General features: G+C 36.5%; 1 protein-coding gene across 1 annotated transcript in view; it reads left to right on the forward strand.

Moving 5' to 3' along the window:
* LOC110156118 (neuropilin-2-like) overlaps positions 1–22,662 on the forward strand; it is a 206,409-nt gene that overhangs the window by 138,998 nt on the left and 44,749 nt on the right. The window contains exon 12 of the mRNA XM_055152527.1: positions 20,504–20,578. Within this exon, the coding sequence (XP_055008502.1) occupies positions 20,504–20,578 (75 nt within the window). The remainder of the gene's footprint in view (positions 1–20,503; positions 20,579–22,662) is intronic.

The raw sequence follows: 22,662 nt of genomic DNA on the forward strand, positions 1-22,662 counted from the left end.
TTATCATAGCAACACTGACAGTAGTAGTATTAGTAATAGTAGTAAAATAGTAGCAACTAGTAGTAATAGTAGGAAAATATTAATCATATAGATAATACTTGTACTAGTAGCAACTGACAAAGTAGTAGCTGGAGGAAACAATAACAGTAGGAGTAGTAGCAGTGGTGGTAGTTGTATTAGTAGTAGTAGTAGTAGTAGTGGTCGTAGTCGTAGTAGTAGTAGTAGTAGTAGTAGTAGTAGTAGCAGTAGTAGTTGTAGTAGTAGTAGTGGTATTAGTCAGTATAAAGTGTAAAGTATTTTAAAATTGATAATACTTGTATTAGTAGCAACTAACAAAGTAGTGGCTGGAGGAAACATTAACAGTAGTAGTAGTAGTAGCAGTAGTAGCAGTAGGGGTAGTTGTATTAGTAGTAGTAATAGTAGTAGTAGTAGTAGTAGTAGTAGTAGTAGTAGTAGCAGTAGTAGCAGCAGCAGCAGTAGTAGTAGTAGTAGTAGTAGTAGCAGTAGTAGCAGCAGCAGTAGTAGTAGTAGTAGTAGTAGTAGTAGTAGTAGTAGTAGCAGTAGCAGTAGTACTCGTAGTAGTAATAGTGGTAGTAGTCAGTATAAAGTGTAAAGTATTTTAAAAAAGATAATACTTGTACTAGTAGCAACTGACAAAGTAGTAGCTGGAGGAAACAATAAAAGTAGTAGTAGTAGCAGTAGTAGTCGCAGTAGTAATAGTAGTTATAGTCAATATAAAGTGTAAAATATTTTTAAATGGATAAAGGGAAGATTAAGATTAGACATTTTATGTGCATCTTAATAAACGAACAAATTAGTAGTAGGATTAGTAGCATTAACAGTAGTAGTAGTAGTAGTCAGTATATTTTTAAATGGATTGAAAATGACCTGGCCCTTGGTTGCTTCATAAAGTAGTAGTATTTGTAACTGTAGTTAGTAGTTATAGTATTTGGAATAAAAACAGAAATAGAAATAGAATTGTATACATTTTAAAGTATTTTCAAATGGACCTTGGACCGCTAATGTACATCCTAAGAAACCCAATCAGATCAGTATTAGTAGTAGTGGTAGTAGAGGTAGTAATAACAGCCGTGATTGCAGTAGAAGTAGTAGCTTGAAAAGTAGCAATATTTTAACTTCTCATTACTGCAAATGAGCTGTTACTGTGGTTCTCCTAATGTTTTGTAGCAACAATAATGAAAGGTGATTTGCCATTTGGAAGTAATTAACATCATTTCCAAGAAGCACAACTGTCTACAAACCACACAGTCTGAGTGAGTTTACAGCGCCACACCGTTGTATATCGTTTACAAGGCTCTGATTCAGGGTTAGACAGAGAGAGGTGTCACGAAATAAAATGCAATCAGCTAAAATAATATGTGTTTTAGGTTTGTTTTTAGTTTTTAGCACACGACTGCAATTTTAAGGAAATAAGGAAGGAAGGAACAAATTTAGTTAGCATTATTTTTAGGAGTGAAATCTTTTTGTGGATGTGGGTTAGGCATGAGTATTCATCTAATTTAATTGTTATATACTGAGCATCGCCCTGCTAAAATGTTCTGGTACTTAACCAACAGAAAGTTAAAAACCAACTGTGAAATAGTCATTGGTCAGTAAAAGACATTTATTTTCTGTTTATACATTGCTCAAACTACTAAGATTTTAACAGTTTTTCCTCATATTACCAAATACTACCTCTCTATACTGCCCTACAAAGGCAGAACGCTGTTTCATTTTGTTTGTATTTGAGACCTCCTTTATCATGTGAATAAATATCATGAAAAATATTAAGCTCAGAATTGACCTTTGACCCTTATTTGTCAGTTCCTGTACTCTGCCTTTGAATCATGAGCCAAAAATAAGGAGTCGTGCAAAGACAAAAGGCAGTAACGGTGTGTTTTGTTTGTGATTTAGTTAATAAATATACTTTATTTTAAAATCCAACCTCTCTCCTAATTATTTTTGTTGCGGCCTTGGCACAGTCTTAACACATTAAATAAATATACCTTTGTATTTAAACTTATACTGTACATACTATACTGCAAAGTCACTTGTCTGTCAAACTGTTTAACTGTGTAAGTCAGCGGTCTCCAACCTGTAGCGTGGGACCTACAAGAAGTTCTCCACCCTCTTCCAAGTAGCTCACCAAAGGATTTCTGAGATTTATACGTTATGCTTAATAAGAAAAAAATGATTAATTAAGTGCCTATTACCACTGTATATGTGTCATTTTGATGCCTAACTCTGTGCACTGATAAATGGATAATGATTTATGATGTTTCATAGGCATCTAACTGTACAAATCTTATATTTACTCGGTTTCCGTTTCGAGGTAGCTCACCAGAGGAAAAAGGTTGGAGGCCCCAGGTGTAAGTGTCACCACATGATCCTGATCAACACTAAACAGGAAATCCAAAGGTCTTCTGTATCATTTCAAACAAACACCATGATGACTTGACCTTGGTGAGGTGTTCTTAAGTTCGTAAGTCTGGTAAAAATCAAGCAAATCACGGTAATGTCAGTCACTGCCTTTTGCCTTTGCACAACTCCTTATTTTTGTCTCGTGATACAAAGGCGGAGTACAGGAACTGACAAATAAGAGTCAAAGGTCAATTTTGAGCTCAGTATTTTTCGCATACAAATATTTCTTCATTAGAGCAAGCCCTACCTATTATACTTTAGTCTGGACAAAACAGAAACTTTAAAGTCATTTTTCTTACTTTCACACTCTTTGTAGGGCAGGATAGTATGTAGCTATAGGACTAAAGTATTGAAAATCAGATACTAATCAAAACGAAAAGTAGTACCAAAACTAGCTGAATAGTTTGGAGTTATCTAGTCTTGAGTTAAGTTCTATCAGAAAAAGGCCACATAACCCTTAGAAATGTACATATGTTCAACTATGGAACACATTTGGACGATTACACAAATATAAGACCACATGGTAATAAAAAAGAAACTACTATGATTTCATTTTGAAAAAGAGTATTTTTTTTATTATCACTGTGGTGTCGGAATCAGTTTTGAGTATCAAGTCTATTCCTTCGAAATTGAGTTTGAGATTTTAGTGTCATCACAACACCAGTTTAAAGACACAATAATTTAAGATTACTTTATCCAGAAGCAAGCAGTAAAAATAATATATGCAATACATTTAGCTCAAATCATTTATACTTAATTATGGAGTTTTTGTTTTAAAACTTCAACTTTTTAAACCACACTTCATTTTTAGCCAATCACACCATGTTTTTTGCCTGTAACTGTAACTACAACACAAATAGCTTTTTCCATTTCACCATTTGGAATTGTTTTCATATTTGACAATGAGGTTCACTGACCTGCTGCAATTTCCTCTCAATCTGTGCACCCAGCCACGATGAAGCAATCCAAAATGACACATTGGGGTTTTTAGGGCCAAAACAATAATGTAGTTTAGCATCTCATTGTTACGCCCGCTGCCCAAAACAGAAACAAAAGCCCCAGTTTTATTGTAGAAATAATCATTGCCGCTAGCTCTAGTAAAAACATGTAATTTGGTGTCCGTGAAGCTACGTGTATTGAGTCTTTCTTATTGTCTTTGCTGAGCGATCTGGACATCTGTGAACTGTACACCTCATAGACTACCACCTGTTAGGATTTAAAACCTGCATGAAGACTCTGAGTTGTGTAAATAAAGATTGGATTCCCGCTGCGATTGAGAAATATGAAGGGTGAAGTGTGGGAAGATGTCACCAAAAGTATAAATCAGTTTTGGTTGTTTTCTTCTAAGTCGTATTGTGTGAAAAGGTGTAAAGTGATGGAGATTGGCAAACTCCATTGGATCAAGATGGATTTTATTTGATTTTCTTGCAGTAGTTTTCAAACTGTGTTACTTACTACCCACTTGAATTTGAAGATACTTGGTTTGTGCACTTTATTTTAGCCATTGCAGGATAGGACCAGGATTACACTACCAGTCAAAAGTCTGGGCTACTATGTTGATTACTTTTTACATTTTATATACATACTGAAGACATGAAATAAATGATGCAAGAAATGTGGAATTATGTTGCAAAGAAAAAAGTGAATGCTCAAAGTAGCCACACTTTATTTTCTCGACAGCGATGCATACATTAGATCATTGTTTCCCAAAGACTGGGTCACAACCCTCAGGTGGGTCACAAGAGATTTTTTTTTGGTTGCTTTGTTGTGATCTGCATGTAGGTCTGCAATATACAGTTTTGACACATGTTGAAATGTGAAGACATGTTTTGTATAATTTCTAATCTTTTTGCAATTATTTTATTGACTATTTTGTTACAATATTGCTGGTTCAGTTACTGTTTTTTATTGTTTAAAAGTTGAGTAATACTGATACTCAACAATAAAACATCCTCATTAATGTTCAAAACTGGTCAAATCCACCTTTATTTTGTGATTAAAGAATGATGCCCTAGATCTGCTGTTAATGATCTTCATGATGAAGCCCTGAAATGGTTTTCACTTTACGGCTGTGCCTTGTCATGGTCAAGAAATACCCAAAGTGCAAAGCAGTGGTCAGAACAAAGGGTGGCTATTTAAAAAAAAAATCTAGAACAAGTTTTGAGTTATTTTGAGTTTTTTTTATACATACTACTTTCCGCATGTGTCCAGTCATAGTTTTCATGCCCTCAATGAGAATCTACAATGCAAATAAGAAGAAACATAAATGAAAAATTGTATCCAAACTTTTGACTGACTGTGTATTTCAATAGGAACAATAATTCATCTGGGTTGTGACCCTCAGGTGGGTCGCAAGAGATTTTTTCGGGTTACCTTGTCATGATCTGGATGTAGGTCTGCAATATGCAGTTCTGACACACGAGTGACTATTTTGTTCCAATATTGCTGATTCAATTGAATGTTGAAAAGAAAAAGAAATGGGCTACATTTCATGTGCAAATAGGTGACTTATGGATCCTTTTATTGCTGCTTCAGTTACTGTTTTTCATGGTTTAAAACTTGAGTAATACTAAATGAGATGCCATCACTCAGTCAACAATAAAATATCCTCAATAATGGTCAAATCCACCTTTATTTTGTGATTTATGAATAATGTCTATTGACTCAGGTGGCGAAGGTTTATGACTATGGGTCACCAGAAAAAAAGTTTGGAAAGCACTGCAATAATTGGTCTGTTCACCTCTAGATAACCTCTTTGTTTCAATTTCTTGTTAGGACACAAAGTCTTGCTCTGTGGGTTATCTTACAGGATGTGTTCAACCTCCACCCATATTAATTTAACTTATTGTAGCCATATTCATAGTCCTTGCCAAGTCCTAGTGCGATCATGGTTTGTTCTAGCTTTTGTCATTCTCTTTGATTAAAACCTTGTCAAATTGTAGAAAAAACTAAAAATGTTACGATCACAGCACTTGAAATGCAGAAAATAAATAAAAGCATTTCCATTCCAGTATTTCCCATCCCAAAGGCCTGTGTGTCCAATCCCCAGAATGATCTCACCTCTACTTCTCCTGCTGTAAATGTAGTTCAATGAGACCCACATGTTCTAACTACTACTACTGCTCTGTGCACTGGGACCTGAGTACAAAACATAGAAAGGGTTCCTATGAGAGGGGAGAGGCAGGAAGGAGGAGAGGAGAGGAGAGAGACAGGGTAGAAAGGGAGAACAGAGGAGGTGAGAAGGAGAGAGAAAGGTGGAGGTGGAGATAAAGGGATAGAGGGGGTTATAGAGGGGGCAGGAGAGAACGAGGCAAAGAAGGGAGAGAGAGAGAAAGAGGGTAGAAATGGAAATGAAAGGGGGTGGGGTAAGGAGAGAGGAGTTAGAAGAGAGCACGTAGAGAAAGAGAATAACAGAGAGACAGAGAAAGGGGTGATGGAGACAGAGGAGAGAGAAGAGGCCCCAGCTCACTGATGTGTTTCACATGTGGACTCAGGCTTCAGTCCAGATCATCAGAGACTCATAGTTACACCCACCTTTAGTGTTCCCTCCATCGGGACAACCATTATCAAGACATACTCTGCTGCCGCTCTACTGTGGCCTCAGCACATCTGCTACATCCATTACCTGCTCCGACATTAGACTGAATGTTTCACCCCACTCTTCAGACCCATTCCACACAATAAATGCCAGCAGGTCAAAATTTAAGAATACAATTGTTATTACATTGTTATGCTTAAAAACAATTACATATCTAACTGATCCAAGCCAGTAACAGAGTAACTGGCGAGGGCTATTGTTTTTTTATTTATTTTATTTAATGAGACAGGGACAGCGCACGATTTTTACATTAACCTTAACAGAAGAGATGCATTGTACCAGGTTGCAGCACCAGTGTTAATTTCCACCTGTAGTCCCCGGGCAGGTTCATTGATTGACTCATTTAATTGACCGTGTCTTCTTCCTGGAGACCCATGTTGCATGTTTTGGGTTGCATGACCTATGTTGCATTTCTTCACCTGTTTCATCATCTCTGTTATTATTTTACCTTGCAAATGATCGCGATTTTTAGGGCCTAAATATTGACGAAAAGTCCCAAAATAAAGTATGGGATTGACCAATCCATTGAAAAGTTTTGTAAAACGCTTATCACGACAATACCCAAAGTGGCTCAACTCAACAGCACCGCCTGGGGACAAGAAAACTTTGGCATAGGCGAACAAAATTCAGAACAGTGATAGTGAAAAATAAGACAAGCCAAAAGTTTAATTGGCACATACCCCTATGATGAACTGCACCTCAGGCAGCTTTAATATCACTTTATTACTGTTTCGTATTATATTTTGGATAATCAAAATCAACTTTTCTACTTGTGCCAATTCTAAGCCTGTATAAAATGACATCTAGTTTACAATTATGCAATACATGATTTACTAATTTACTCAGTCAGTTTAGTTTAAGGAAACTATAGTCTATTAGTCCAGTGTAGAGCGAATTACAGTGGTGATTGGATCCACCTTTATAATCAATGAACAAAGAGCAGGACAAAAAGGAAAAAAAGGACTTAAAAAGCTGTTTAAATCATGTTAGGACGCTAAGCATTTTTCTGCTAACTAAATTATAGAAGGTATTCTGCAAAATCAAAGTTTTATTTTAGCTTTCTGCCATGTCATAATCATCTCTCCTGGGCTCTATTCGACCCCTTTTTATGGTTAACAGTAAGATTCTGTTCAATGCTCAGCCCACAAGCCTACGTCATCCATGCCTCCACAACACTTCACTATAAATATACAAAAGCATGACACAAAACTACAACTGTACAACAACTTGACAAACGTGATGCGATGTGCGGTAGTTTCATTAGTAGGATGCACGCTGATTGTGCTGTTTTGCTCTGAATTATGCTCTGATCCTGAAAAACAAAAGTGAACTCATAAAACATGTTAAAATGTTTTCAGCAATAAAGCATTTTCCAAACAGTAAAAGGTAACATGGTGATCAAATATGGTATGTGTTAGCAGTTAATATCCCATAGATGTAAAATACCTCGTCTTAAATGTTTAAAATTTTACAAGTGTTGGTGAACTCTTTTTTCTAATTAAAGAACACAAAACGTATGAAAACAATCATGACAAGGTTGTAGAAATAACTCTCTTCAAGTTGAAATCACATATATGAGTTTTAATATGGAGTTGTTGCTGTTTTTGGCTGTAACGTAAGCTGCTGTGACTTGTTTTTTTGAAGTTTATTCAAAGGTGACAGAGGAGGTGTAGGGAAAACAAACAGTGAGATATTGCATCTGTATAAATATGTGGAGAGCAGAGACGGAGCCACTCTTAATAAAGTCCTCTCCAGCTGTAAACACAGGGAGGCACGGGGGGAGGAGTCTAAGCAAATATTAGCTCTTCAGTATACTGTGCACTGCGGAGTGAAGCGATGGGCCTGGCTACACTCATAAAAAATGTGGGAATTAGGGTGTCTGTGGCTCTACACTGCAAAAACACTGCAAAAAATAAATATCTATAACTAGTTCACATGTTTGAGCAAAATGTTTGAGACTTGTTTTGGTCCCATTCTAGCTCTGGTTTAGTTCTGGTCTAACCAAGAATTAGTTCCTGGTTAAGTCCCAGTTTTGGTGTTTATATTTCAGATTTTGCTAAATATCTTAACAGAATTTTCCTAGTTTGACCATTTTGATGAAGTTTATGATTAATAACTTCCTGGTTGGTTAGGGTAATGATAATGTAAACAATGTCCAAAACTTTTCTACTGCTACTACTTTACTACTTTGCAATAGTCAAAAAACACAGCCTTACACGTAAATTGATCCTGCATTTTGTGTATTGATTATATAGATAGATAGCCAGGCTGGGGCCATCTACTGCCTCAAGTTCATTTCTCTCCGGTGACTAGGTCAGGAATCGGAATACACTAGACAGTTTGCAAGAACCCCGGACGTTGTAGCCCGCCCACCCGCCAATCAGCAAAGAGCTGTAAAGCCATGAATCAAACTCAAGCGTCTGTCTGGGTCCGTTTTGTGGAACAGCATAACAGTAAACAAAGCGTTCGAGATGGATGTAGACAAAGACATACATTCTGTGTTGGCAACGATTCCCGAGATCAAGGATTTAAAGGCAGAATAAAGAGAATGTTTGGTGAATTTTATCAAGGGGAAAGACATTATTGCCCTTTTTCCTACAGGATTTGGGAAAAGTTTAATATACCAGTTCGCCCTGTTAGTGGCACATTACATACATCACAACCAAATAGCAGCTATTGGTTAAATTAAAAAAGTACCCGCCTACTATTGAACGAACAAATCCTAAAGTTTCCACGAAGTGAAACTGGCTGATGAATCAGGCTAATAGATAGCAGGATTCCATTTTAAAACTATCACTTGTATCATTTCTTCATTTTTTCTTTTTAAGATGAGTTTGGTGGTATAATTATTATATGATTCCAAATTAATTACATGTAGCACTTTTTTCAGTTTTGTACCAATTTGCAGTCTGTCATTGCTCAAAACTTCAAAAAAATGACTTAAATTCGTGTGTGCTCTTTGTCGCTCTTTGGACTAATGAGCGATTCACTGCCAATAGTTTCTGAACACAGATCCAAGGCTTCACTTTTAGAACCTTCTTTTAACAACTTTTGTCTGAATGAAACTACAAAACTCCACAAGTTAACTCAGAATCTAATTTCCCGATAAAACTTGCTGTAATACTATAATTGCGTTATTGCTTTTAAATTTCTAGTCAAATGAACTAACTTTTACCGTCACACATTTACAGACTGCAGTGGTAATTAGCCAAGCCCAACCTGGATTCTGTTACTTGAGAGCTCTTGACTAATTTTTCTTTCATGATCAGTACAAATTCTTTTTAGTCTGAAACACTTGAATTTTTAAATTTCTCAGCTTATTTAACACCAACTGTGCCCACAGTGATGAAATTACAAAATAAACTTTAATTTTCTTCCCATTTTTTTTCTGAATCATTGTTGCTTTGCACAATTACTTTAATTACAACATGAGTGTTTGGACTTTTCATGATTCTGGACAACATATATGATTAGAAACAACAGTTACACTAACTTTTGGTCTCTTATTATTTACAGAGTAACTACCCAGGACTAAACCATGGTAGGTACACTATAGGTCAAAAGTTTTAGAACACCCTAATTTTTTCCAGTTATTTATTGCAATTCAAGTTGTGGAAGTCCAATGAAGAGCTTGAAATGGTACAAAGGTAAGAACTGAACAGACAGAGGTTTAAAAAAAGATAAAGGATAACAAAGCACAAGTCCACGCTCTGCCAAAACTACGTCAGGAAAAAAGAACAAGATGGTAAATATTGAAAACATGGAGTGTCCAGCACAGTGTCCAGACTTAAACCCCATCGAGCTGGTTTGGGATGAACTGGACAGAAGAGTGAAAGCCAAACAACCTACAAGTGCCACACATTTATGGGAACTTCTGCAACAGACTTGGGAAGAACTTTCTGAACAATATTTGATTTCTATTGTAAAAAAAATAAATAAATAAATAAAAAAGTTGCCACAAGTGTGTTCAGCTGTTATATCTGCCAACAGTGGACACTTTAATGAATCAAAAGTTTAGAATACGATTTGGTCAACAGTAAACAGTTAACAGTAAAAAAATAGAAAAAGTGGGGTGTTCTAAAACTTTTGACTGGTAGTGTACTTTCATTTGAAGAGCTACTTGTTGCCCCATCTTTTTTTCCTTACTTCCTCTGTGTAGGGTCATGTTACCCAAACCACCTCACTGCTGCACAGTCACCACATTATAACTATTGGATAAGTAGCTCCCAGCTGATGACATTAAGCTGTTTTCATTTGGTGCCCTTTACCAACGCAATTAACCCCCCTCTTCTTTCTATCCTTCCCTCTGTCTCCCTCCTTCTGCCCCCATTCCCTCTCTCCTTCTCTCCTTCCTCTCTCCCCTCACTCTCTCTTTTTCTACCCCTCTCTTTCACTCTCCCTCTATCTCTTCCTCTCTCTCCCTTCCACTCCCTCTCTCCCAATTAGTGACCACACATGGCTCCTATATTATATAAGTGTATGTCACTGCACTAACCAGGCATTTCATCAAATGGAGCCCCCTGCCCGCTGTACCACACCCCCTCTCCGCCTCTGAAGCTACTGTAAAGGTCACTAAAATGATTAAAACCGCAAAAGGCCAGCTGCTTACAAAGATAAATATTTGATGTGCTTTAATCATTAGTTAATCGGTAGGAATTTTTGTCTTAAAATTCACATGTGATTTTCCAGTTCATTAGATCTTGACATGCATGTAATCCAAAATCTTAACCAAATGGTTGCCCAAATAATGACAGAGTTACAGTCAGAAATTCAGTATACTGAAGATTGTAGGTGGTACTTTCTTTTTTTTTTTTTAAGACAATACAGTAAAGTGTATTTACCTTGTTGACATGTTTTTGCTGCTCGCTGTAAGCCATCTTCAGAACTGTCACCAGTGTTGGTGGTGACGTGTCGTATATCAGCTGTTGTTACTTCCTGTAGGCTGAAGATGGCTTGCAGCTCACAGCTGAAACATGTCAAGTTAAATACATTTTACTGTATTGTTTTTTGTTTTGTTTTTTAAAAAAGAACCCAAGAAGTTAAAGTGCATGACAAGAAAAAATGAACATCTTTGGGTCAAATTTTTATCTCCAGTCACCACTCAGCACAGAAATGAATGATTTGGAATAAAGACCCAAAAAAATCCATGTTAAATTCATGACAGTGTATTCATTCTATTTATTACTTTGTTTAGTGGGATAATACTCATTATAAATATTTATTATACTTAGGTTTGCGAGGTAAAGTTGAAAACTGTTAGCCGGGCTGGCGCCACCTAATGCCTCCGCTCAATTTCATTTCTCTCCAGCGACTAGGTCAGGACTCGGAATACACTAGGCGGTTTGCAAGAACCCGGAAGTTGCTGTGAAGCCATGACGTCAAACTCAAGCGTCCGGGTTCCTTTTGTGATAGTGCACAACAGTAAACAAAGAGGTCGAGGTGGACATAGACAAAGCCATACATTCTGTGTTGGCAATGATTCCCAAGATCGAGGATTTAAAGCCTGAACAAAGAGAATGTTTGGTGAATTTTATTAAGAGGAAAAACATCATCGCCCTTCATCCTACAGGATTTGGCGGATTACATACATCACAACCAAATAGCAGCAATTGGTTGAATAAAAAACTACCAGCCTACCGTCAAGGGAACAAATCCTAATGCTTTGATGAATCAGGCTAGAAAACTGTGGCATTTTAAAAAGAAATCTCTCTATGTCCATATGTTATCAGTACACAAAATTTCATTCAAAATGCAGGGACCGTTTACTCAGAAGGAACACATTTTTTGGGGGCAATTTAAACATTCTTTTAAGAAAATATTTGTTTGTGATATACATTTATTTTGTCCTTGTTTACCATGCTTGTTATTAGAACATACTTCCCTAAAGTGGTAAAACTAGGGAAGAGTAAGTGCTTCAAGTGTAATTTTGTTAACGAGGTTTTCGTGAAATGGGTAGTCTAACCTGCATACGCACTTTAAGCAGTAACTTAAGCAGTGAGGTAATACACTTGTGTCCTTTCAATAAGAAACTAGAACAGAGCCTCTTGTAAACCTGCTGACTCTGCTCTCAGTGCAGACGAAAAATGTCCCTCAATTATGGAGAGAGCTGTGTGCATAAATCTAACTTTGTCAGCCTAAATAATGACCAGTGGCAACCGTTTCCAATAAGACGTGGGCAGGACAGCTGTGTTTCTCAAAGTGCGGTCCAGCTTTTGACCTGCAGATGAGCTCCCAAAGTTTGACTAACAGAAAGTTTCGATAAAGAAATTGACTTTGGAAATGATCAGTACTTAATTGTTTTCTGTATATGTTTGTGGAAAACATATTTATTATTTATTTTATTCTTAGTCATCTTTACAATAAAAGTAAAAAATTATGTTTTGGAATTTTTGTGGTGTATTTTGCACTTAAAGGTGTAACTTGATAGTTCAGAATGTTTCCTAGTAAAGCAATAATGCAGGTGACGGCATATAGGGCCTAGTATTCATTTTTTAATTATTATTCATTATGCATTATTAGCAAACTCCTGCTATTGAATAAATACAAAATAGATATCTTACAGTAAATTCCCAAATTCCATGGAATAGTTTTGTGAAGAGAAGCCATCGAATGACCCTTCTAGGTTGATCCTGGTCGAGTCCTGGTGTATGTAATAGATAAGCCCAATGTCATGTCAATTATTATTTCATCTTTGCACTGTTTTTCCTTACAACCTCTTGTATTTAGCTGAGATGAATTTGTATTACTGTATTTCTATTTTATATTATTTTTACTAGTACTTATACATTTACATAATTATGCCTTATTTTGCGCCCATCTGCGCCACTTCAAACTTTTTATGACCATTTATATTCTTGCTTTTTGTCATTGTAATTGTAAGTTGTGAGGTACTGTGTCCAAAGACTTTCCCTCATGGATAAAGTTTGTCTCAGTCTAAGGCTGCGTTTATATGATGACGCAAGAGTCACGTCACGTCTTCACTTCTTATTTTGTTTTTAGACAAGCGTTTTCAGGAGGAAATCTGCGTGAATACAGTGACGCAAAAGTGTGTGGAATTCGATTGGGTATGCATGCCAGGTGGCTTGGTGGTGGTGATGTAAACACATATGCGACGAGAGTAGATCTAACCAGAGTTTTGCGTCTTGGGCAGTATAGAGTGTATTCAACTTTTCCACTCTGGAGGGTGGCTTCAGATTTTTTTCTAAACGAAAGGCATTTCTGATAAAATATTTTGTTGTTTTTACCCGCAAGCGTTCTCGTGTAAACAGGTCCTAAATCTAGTCCTGGTCTAGTCCCAGTGTAGTCCTGGTCTAATCCCGGTGTAGTCCTGGTCTAGTCCTCGTCTACTCCTGGTTTTGCCGTGATTTTGATGTGGTGTGTATAAATGCGGGTGGACAAAAATCAGGCCCGCATGACGCAAACCCTTTATTATTACATCAACAACCTGATTGAAACTCCAGATATGGTTTCAAATATGGTTCAGTTAGGGTTTAGTTAAAGTTTAGTCAAGCAGTGACTATGATTAAGTAAATCTCCAGGAAATGAATACAAGTCAATGCCATGTCCCCGAAAAGCCTGGAAATTCGACGCGTGTGAGTGCACTGGTCCATGTGCGCGGCGGGGATTGCCTTTGGCCTAATGGCCGTGATGGACTGCCACGCTTAAAGGCAGGACCATGTGAAAAATCTGCCCCTCTCCTCAGAGACCTGACTGATACTGGAGCCGATCAATACTGTTTTCACTCACGGTGGCTTCCTGCGCACCAGCCGTAAAAACCTACAGATTAAATACTTACAACTCGGCCAGATGGTGATCAATAACACACGAATTGGAGGTGGTTTCCCAACAGTTTTTTGGGATGAAATCTGAAAAATACAAGTGTTGAATGGTCTTTGTGTATCTTTGTGTTTCAGAATGATGAATAATTTGGAACGTTGTCTTAGCGATTATCTCATTAAAGTAAAATATTATGGGAAATGATAAATATACAGTGCATTTTCCACCTTCACTCAAAGCGTTTTACATCAAGGAACCACTCCTCACCCATTCACACACTGGACGGTCGAGGTGGGTTAAGTGTCTTGCCTAAGGAGCTGGAATTGTACCACCAACCTGTGGGCCAGTGGCTCTCAACACTCCAAAAATGATGTTTATGTCGAGAAAGGGATTCAAACTGCCAACCGACACAGAACCACGACAGTATTTCAGTTGGTAGAGTGTTTGTCCACTGATCCAAAGGTTGGTGGTTTGATTCTACCTCTTGACATTTAACATCATTGGTAAATTGATCTGACCAGTGTGATTCCAGCTCCCACAAACAAATGTCTTTGTGTTCTTGGGCAAGACACTTAACTTACTTGGCACCCCATATCTGTGTACACTGGAGTATGAAGGTGTAAACACATGAAGTGCTTTGAGAGCCTTGAAGGTGGAAAAACGCTGTATAAAAATGTCACCATTGATTTTATTGACTGTATAAAGGAAAATCTTACTATTCCTTCACCATCTTCTTGGCCAGTTTCCAGTCGTACGTTTTCATAGGCAGCGTTCAATTAATAAGAAACAGAAATTTTGAAGCCTTTTTTTTTTTTTTGGATGACATTTTAGCAATAAAAAGAGACATTATTGTGTTAAATGATCTTTGTTTATTGACTATGTAAAAGAAAATCTTACTACTTCTTCACTACCTTTTTGGCCAGTTTCCAGTCGTGCATTTTAATAGCCAACGTTGATCAATAATAAGAAGACATTTTGAAGGTGATTTCACAATTTCTGACACTTTTGGGAATGAAAACAAAAATTATTGTTTCTTACTATCTTACAATTTCTTCACCGTTTTTCTACCTGTGTTCAGTCTTGTATTTAAGCAATACTGATGAATAAGAAGCAGAAATGTTGGGGTACAGTTTTTTTGGACATTTTTTGAGAATAAAAAGGAAAATGTGTGTGTTAAATCTTTCTAGGGTTTTTAAAGCTACCATCTGCAAGTTTACTATCTGCAACTTCTGGTGCATATAAACCAGAGAGAATAAAATATCAAAATTAAAATAGGCACCGAGACAGTTTTTTGATTGGTGTTCGAAGTGGTGAAATAAACTTTAAATGAAATTTTGGAAATAGAGCTCGAAATCTGTTTTTTTGTTTGACACTAAAATGGAATAATGAAATAAACTGTTTTCCCTTTTTATTGTTTTTCGTGACAGAGGTGGGGACTTGCAAGTTGTGACTTGGACTCGAGTCAGACTTCTCAGAACTATTTTTAGAACGTGAGGCTTGACTTGATAAAACTGACTAAGACTTGGGACTCAACTTGGACTTGAAGGTGAGTGACTTGGGACTTGACTCGGACTTGAGGCCTGTGACTTGAGAAGAACTGAGGAGCACTAATCTGACTGCAATGATTCACTCTAAGATCTTGTTGAGACATTTAAAAAGGAAAAATTTACATGTCTACAACTCTTATATACTCTATAAATACTCATATAAAAATATACTATGATAAAAAAAAATCATATAAATTGCAAAAATCTAAGATACTTTGGTTGAAAGACTTGAAATGATTTGAAGCTCAAAGCAGACGACTTAGACTTGACTTGGACTTATGGGCCAGTGACTTGAGACTCAACTTGGACTTGTCTGTATTTGACTTGGGACTCGACTCAGACTTGAGGTCAAAGACTTGAGACTTACTTGAGACTTGCAAAACAACGACTTGGTCCCACCTCTGCTGATTGAACATGAAACAACATTATAGCATGGATCAGAAAACAGCGTAATACGGGCCCTTTAATACATCAGTCTAGAGAAAAGTCTAGAAACCTTTGTATAAGAAATCCGCAAGTCATCACTATAAACTCTGTTTAACAAACTTACACCAAATACATAATGCCTCTTTAATGTTAATGTTCTATTTACCCACACAGAGAGACAGAGATGAAGCTGCCGACTGAGTTGAAATCACTCTTTCTCCAAACTTTTAGCCATTAGTGAAGAGGCTATAGGTTAAATATCATCTGCGGCGTGAGTCATGAAAACATCGAGACAGAACACATTAGCAGTAAATCACCATAGGCCCATACACAAACGATTTACGGAGCTGCTGTTTGGACCTGACATAAAATAACAGAAAAATCCCGGAAAGCAAATTACACAGAGGGATGCAGTCGACAAATGCAAATGAAAACCAAAATACAGCTTCTGAAACCAGGGCAACGGGGAGAGAGTTATGGAAAAGATAACTGTGGCTGTGGCGAAGCTCGAACTGCGTAAGATAGGGTTTCACTGTGCACTGTAAAAAAAAAAAAAAAAAAAAAGGACACCTTTACTTGAGCTGAAATGGTTTGAATTCAGATTGAATACAGTTTACTTTTTCTATATTTTCATGACTATTTACATTGTAGATTCTCCATGAAAACTGTGAATGAATACATATAGAAGGAACAAAAAATACACTCAAAGTACTATAACTCCAAACTTTTGAGATTTTAGATTTTTAAAAATAGCCACACTAAAAAAACAAAACAAAATCTAGTCAAGTTAAGATGACTTCAATTAAAAAAGTTTTGTCATGATTTCAGTAAATTTCACTTGACAAGCAAAATTATCTGCCAGTGGAACAAGACTTTTTGTACTTAAAATAATAAAAACAACAACTTTTTGCACTGAAAATAAGAAACAAAATTGAATGTTGCTTGAATGAAGAAAAACACACTTATTCCATTAGCAGATAATTTTACTTGTCAAGTTGAATCCACTCAAATAAAGTAAAATGTTCTTAATTTAAGTCATTTTAACTTACCTAGATATTGTTTTTTTTTCCAGTGCACCCTTTGCTTTGATCACTGCTTTGCCCTGTTGGTATGAATGAATGAATGTTTATTTGGACAGTAATGCCTAGAACATGGATAGAAAACTTAAATACGTAGATATAATACAACAATTAAAGACTTCTTTTCCATAAACAACAAACAAAAATAAATGTCATGCAGATTTTATATGTGTCCTAAAAGACATTTTTTGACCCGGACATGGCACAGATGTGAAGTGAAAACCATTTCAGGACTTCATCAAGAAGCTCACTGGGAAGGCCAAGGGTTTGCAGAACTGTCAACAAAGCAAAGGGTGGATACTCTAAGGATTTGAGTAGAAAATATTTTTAAAGAATTAAGTTGTGTTATTTCACTTTTTTTCTTTGCTACATAATTCCATATACCTTACTTCTTATATTCAATATATCCTCTACATCAAACATGTCAAACTCAGGCCCGGGGGCCAAATTTGGCCCGCAATATAATTATATTTGGCCTGCGAGATCATATCAAATATGTATTAGAGCTGGCCCGCCAGGTACAGGTAGGCTATTCACATTATTTATTTAAAATGTTATTATTTTATATTATGTTCTGGATTCAATGTTTAAGCTATTATTAAACATTTATTTTAATAAGAAATGGTTTAACATATACATATCTCAAATGAGAGAAAACATGCAGATGTTACTGAAAATGTTTCAATAAATATTTAGTTTGGCCTATGAATTAGTCCCAGTTTTTAATTTTGGCCCTCTGTGAATTAGAGTTTGACACCCCTGCTCTACATGTCTAAACAGTGGGAAGTAATAAAACACAAAGAAAAAAAAGGGTGTGTCCAAACTTTTGGTAACACTTTAGATTAGGGGCCACATATTAATAGCTAGTTAATAGTAAAATACATAAGAAGTGCTTCATTACATCTTTGTTAGTATTTATAAAGTACTTTCAATGCATTTTTGTCTAAGGCCCTATTTTGTGAGTACTAACCCTTAACTATTTTCTTTCCATTAAAGTAGCAGAAACCACAATAGAGGTTTTTGTACACACAATAAAATCTTAATAAGCATTAATAAGTGTTTGATCAATCCCAAATAATAGCTAAGTAACAGCTAATTAGCAAATCAATTACCCCTTAGTTAGCTATTAATTTGTGGACCCTAAACTAAAGTGTTACCAAACATTTAATTGAAGTGTTTATATATTTTCAGACAAACTGTAATGTTACACAATATGGCATTAAACTAATCTATCTTGTATTTATTGAATTGATTTTTTTTTTTTTTTAATTGCTTAAAATATCTTGAATTCAATGTGGAAAAAAAACATGCCAAGGAATATATATGAAATGTATTACAATTGATCAGAAAATGTTCATTGAAACTTTTTGACTTTTTGAAACATTTTTTGCAGTGCAGTGTGTTAAAGCGTGTACGTTAAGGGGCATTCTTGTGGTGCTGAATGTGGTTTGCAAAGCAGAACTGAAGCTGTTCAGATTTATTGTGACAAATGGCAGGAAAGAAGAAGGGATGAAGAGAGGAGGATATTATGAAAACAGAGGAGAGGAGAGCAGGACGTTAGTGGTGAAACTTCAGAGATGGGTTAAGTGTGTGGTGACATGGCATGTGCTGAACAAAGCTAAAACATGTGCATCTGTTTTATATGTGTGGTTTGGATGAGCCATAGGAGGTCTGTTTATAAATACTGCAGGATTTTGGAAAATGCTTTGAGATAATTAACTTCTTCACTATATTGTACATGCTGGCTTCAAATATCAGCCAATACAGTAGTTATCGCTAAGCCGCTGTTTTAATACCTGCAGATGGGGAGAAAGAGTATCTGAAGTATCTGAAGCCGATTCACATGATTAGTGTCAAGTAGGAGTAGAAGTAAAACTACTCCGAGATGTACAATTTTATTAAAAAGTTAAAACAGTAAATGTACTTAAAGGAGCTGTAACCTACCTGACTTTTTACTGTTACCTTATACATTTTAAGCATCATAATTATTCACAACAATCAGTTTGTAAGTGCGTTTTACAACTCTCAGAGACCAGTGCAGGCAACAACTAGCATGTTAACGCACACTTCCTGATTATCTGACGATTTTGACCTCAAGAGCTTACTGAATATATCTGTGCTGTGGCAAGACGAATTTAGCTGACCGTATTTTTCGGACTATAAGGCGGCAGTAGCTCAGTTGATAGAGCGTCCGTTCACTCATCAGAAGGGTTGGCGTTTTTTTATGTTCCACTCTTGACAAAAAAAAAAAAAAATCATGGTCAGATCCACTGACCCACAGTTCAGCTGGTGAGATTCCTGCTCCCACAGATGAATGCTGTCGTTGTGTCCTTGGGCAAGACACTTAATCCACTTTGCCCCCAGTGTCTGCGTACACTGGTGTGTGAATGTATGCGTGAATGGGTGAGTGATTCCTTGTTGGAAAGTGCTTTGAGTGAATTGAAGGTGGAAAAACGCTATAGAAAAATGTAACAATTTACCATTTTAAATCCTTTAATTTTCTCAAAATTCGACAGTGCACATTATGTGTTAATTCTGGTTATGCTTACTGACCTCGAACCGATTTTATATGGTAAAAGGGGCTCAAAAATCTGTCAAATGTTTTAGTATGACTATGGTAAGTTAAGAAGCCGCACCGCTTGATTGTCGTGTCCTTTAGTCCGACAGAAGCTGACCGCATCAGCCACAAGTTGATGTAAATGAGCCATGTGGTTTGTTTTGTTTGGCAAGTTTTGTTTCTGTAAAACTTAAACAAATGTGCACAAAGCTGCATTAAACACATTATTAGTCAGTGTATATTTCAGTCCTCCTCATAGGAAATAAAAAAACTAACTTATATTATCCACCCACATTCACATTCATAATACACATTCACCAAGGCAGGGAGCCAACGCTGGGCGAATTATAGCACTATCTGCCAATGGATCATGGATGTCTGGGCTTAAGTATCAGTCTCAAGTTTTGTCCGTTTGTTATAATCTGGTGCACTTTATGCATGAAAATAGATGAGAGCAAACATTATTGATACTGCACCTTATAATCTGGTGTGCCTTATAGTCTGAAAAATACTGTAAATACATGTCATGTACTAGTCCTTTAAGTATCTGTGTGCTACTACTACCCCCAAATAGAGGTTTCACTGAGTTCACTGAATATTTTGTCACCATTTGGGTCGTGGTAAAATGTTTTATTAAAAGGCAATAGTTGACCACATTGTTTGGAGTTCATCTCATCTTACTCGCAAAATATTTTCCAAGTCGTGGGGCCTTATATCGTTCCCTACCACATTTGACAGATTTGGGAATTTTGTGTATACATTTCCATTGTGTTTTGTTTGGAATTGAAATTTGTAATATGTTATGTGTTGGTTTAGCTTTGATTAAGCGGTTGAACCCAAATAAACATGTGTTTTTATGAATGCAGTACAATATTGTTTTTACTTAGACAAATGACATTGACTAATCTTACATAAACAAAGCAAGATCATATGTCAGAGTTACAACCACTGGTCTTCTTGATTTAAAATAAATAAACGTCTATTATTCTGACTGTACTGCGGCTTTCTAATGCCATATTTGTAAATGTTGCCAGTGAAAACCAAAGTTCATTCATTCTTCTGTATCACATTTAACCCTATTGTTTTTGTTTGTTTCCAGAAAGCACCACTGTCCCAGACACAGCCACCCCCACCCTGCCCAAAATGGAGCAGACCACCCCAGCCATGAGACCAGGTATGTCGCCGTTATTCAAACTATCACTTTGTCTCTGTCCCTTCTCTGGGAAAATATAAATACATTTCTAGAATGGGTGAAAAAGACTCAGAATGTTTTAAATTTGAAGTTGAACATTGCCTAAGTTGGATTTAATTTAATGGTTATGGGAGCCAAACTGTCAAAACTGTTTCATGAAATGCTGACTTCAGTGTAATTAAGATTGAAAAACTTGCCTCACTTACATTCACTTACCATAAAATTATACTGCATTAATACAATTTTACAGTGTGACAGGAATCTTAAAACTTTGGGTTATTTTTTTCCACTTACTTGCACCACTCACTCAGATATGATTGAGTTTTCCTAATTTAGTCTATGCTTTATTATCATTCATTTTTTGTTGTATTTATTATTCCTTTGTCATTACATTATCTTGAAAGTTTGTCTAGATAGTTACTCTTTCTTAGTTTCTTTAAATATAACGCTCTCATATTAAGGGCATAAATCTACAATATTACAAAGCACACAACTTAATATTATGCTGTTATAATGTTGTTTCTTCATCACAAACATATCTGGAGTTCTGTTTTGTTTCATATGTTTTTGTTTCAAACGTGTTCCACCTTGTGATGTCATGTGCTAATACTGGAATTGCTCCACTGTGTTTCGCAACTCCATAAACCTCTAGAATCATTTGGATAATTGCAGCCTTCGAATCTCCAATCACTACTGAACAAAAGGTAAAAAATTGCTGTTCACTTGAAAAGTACAGCTTCATGACATCACAACGTGGAACAGAGCAGAGCACTCAAACATGTGTGAAAAAAAAACAAAAAACAACCCAGCTCCAGGGATGTTTTTGATTAGTACCAACATTCGAGCATGGCTAAAAGCTCATAAGAGTCAATTTTGTGTAATCTAGCACTCTACAATTTTTGGCAACTCTACCCACTTCTGCCACCAAGGACATAAATCGGCAGTATTAGAAAGTACCCAATTTAAGATTAATATTCTGAATTCAAGTCATTTTAGCTCTCCCTCCCTCCCCTCGACTCCACTCCCTCCACTCTGCACATGAACACTTCTCTGAGGTCAGGCCGATGATGTCATGTGGGGTTTTCTTGGCTTTGAGCTCAGTTTGAATCCTCGGTCCCACAGGAAGAAGAAGAGTGAAAATAAGCTCCCGATGCCAGAGGACCAGTTCACCTTCACACACACACATAATTATACTCATACTTTAACACACACACATACAAGTACACTGAAAATCTTATCCACCACCACTACTCCTACTACTACTACTGCAACTGTCACAAAGGCTAGAAGTACTATTGTGATTGTAAATAGTAAAAAGCAAAAGCAATATAGATTTATAACAGTAATTTGGTGCTTTTTTTTTTACTGTATAGAGACAATCTGTGAGCTATGAGAATGTACGGTAGCTTTGTAGGGACATGTAATAACTGTGTATCAGGCCTGAACATTTTTTCATCATATGCATGTTCACCACCATTGTTTTGGTCACTCCAGGCACCCACAGAAACAAAAAAGACTTTTACATATAGCACAGATCTTCATTTTTAACAAACTTAAAGGGACAATTTGGAATTTTGGACATATTTCCTAGTGAACAAGAGTGTTGGAGACACGTGGAGACACTTTAAAAAAAAAAAATCCATCCAGTCTTTGTATTTGCAGAGGTCGCTGGTGCTAGGCTAGCGCATGTCAATAGCCATAGTTAGCCTGCCACTAAAAACAGTCTTACTCACTCCACAAAACACCCGAAGCAAATCTATTATTACGCCAGACTGTCAATGTGAATGTCTGTGTTGATAGAATAATGTTTGAAATAAAACTAACCTTGCATCGCATGACTCGTCACATGTTGAGGGACTATTTTCTCATATATCAGTCCGCCGCTGCCAATCTTTCTATCAGGAAGTACAACTCGCTGCTGCTCAGACATAAATCCTTCAAATGCAAGGTTGGTTTTACCTAAAATAATTCTATCAACACAGACATTTACATCGACAGTCTGGCGTAATAATAGATTTGTGTCGGGTGCTTTGTGGAGTGGGTTTTTAGTGGCAGGCTAACTATGG

Source organism: Boleophthalmus pectinirostris, unplaced genomic scaffold (genome assembly GCF_026225935.1).
Source record: "Boleophthalmus pectinirostris isolate CB_2022bp ecotype Guang Dong unplaced genomic scaffold, ASM2622593v1 HiC_scaffold_1, whole genome shotgun sequence".
Classification (NCBI taxonomy): Eukaryota; Metazoa; Chordata; class Actinopteri; order Gobiiformes; family Gobiidae; genus Boleophthalmus; species Boleophthalmus pectinirostris.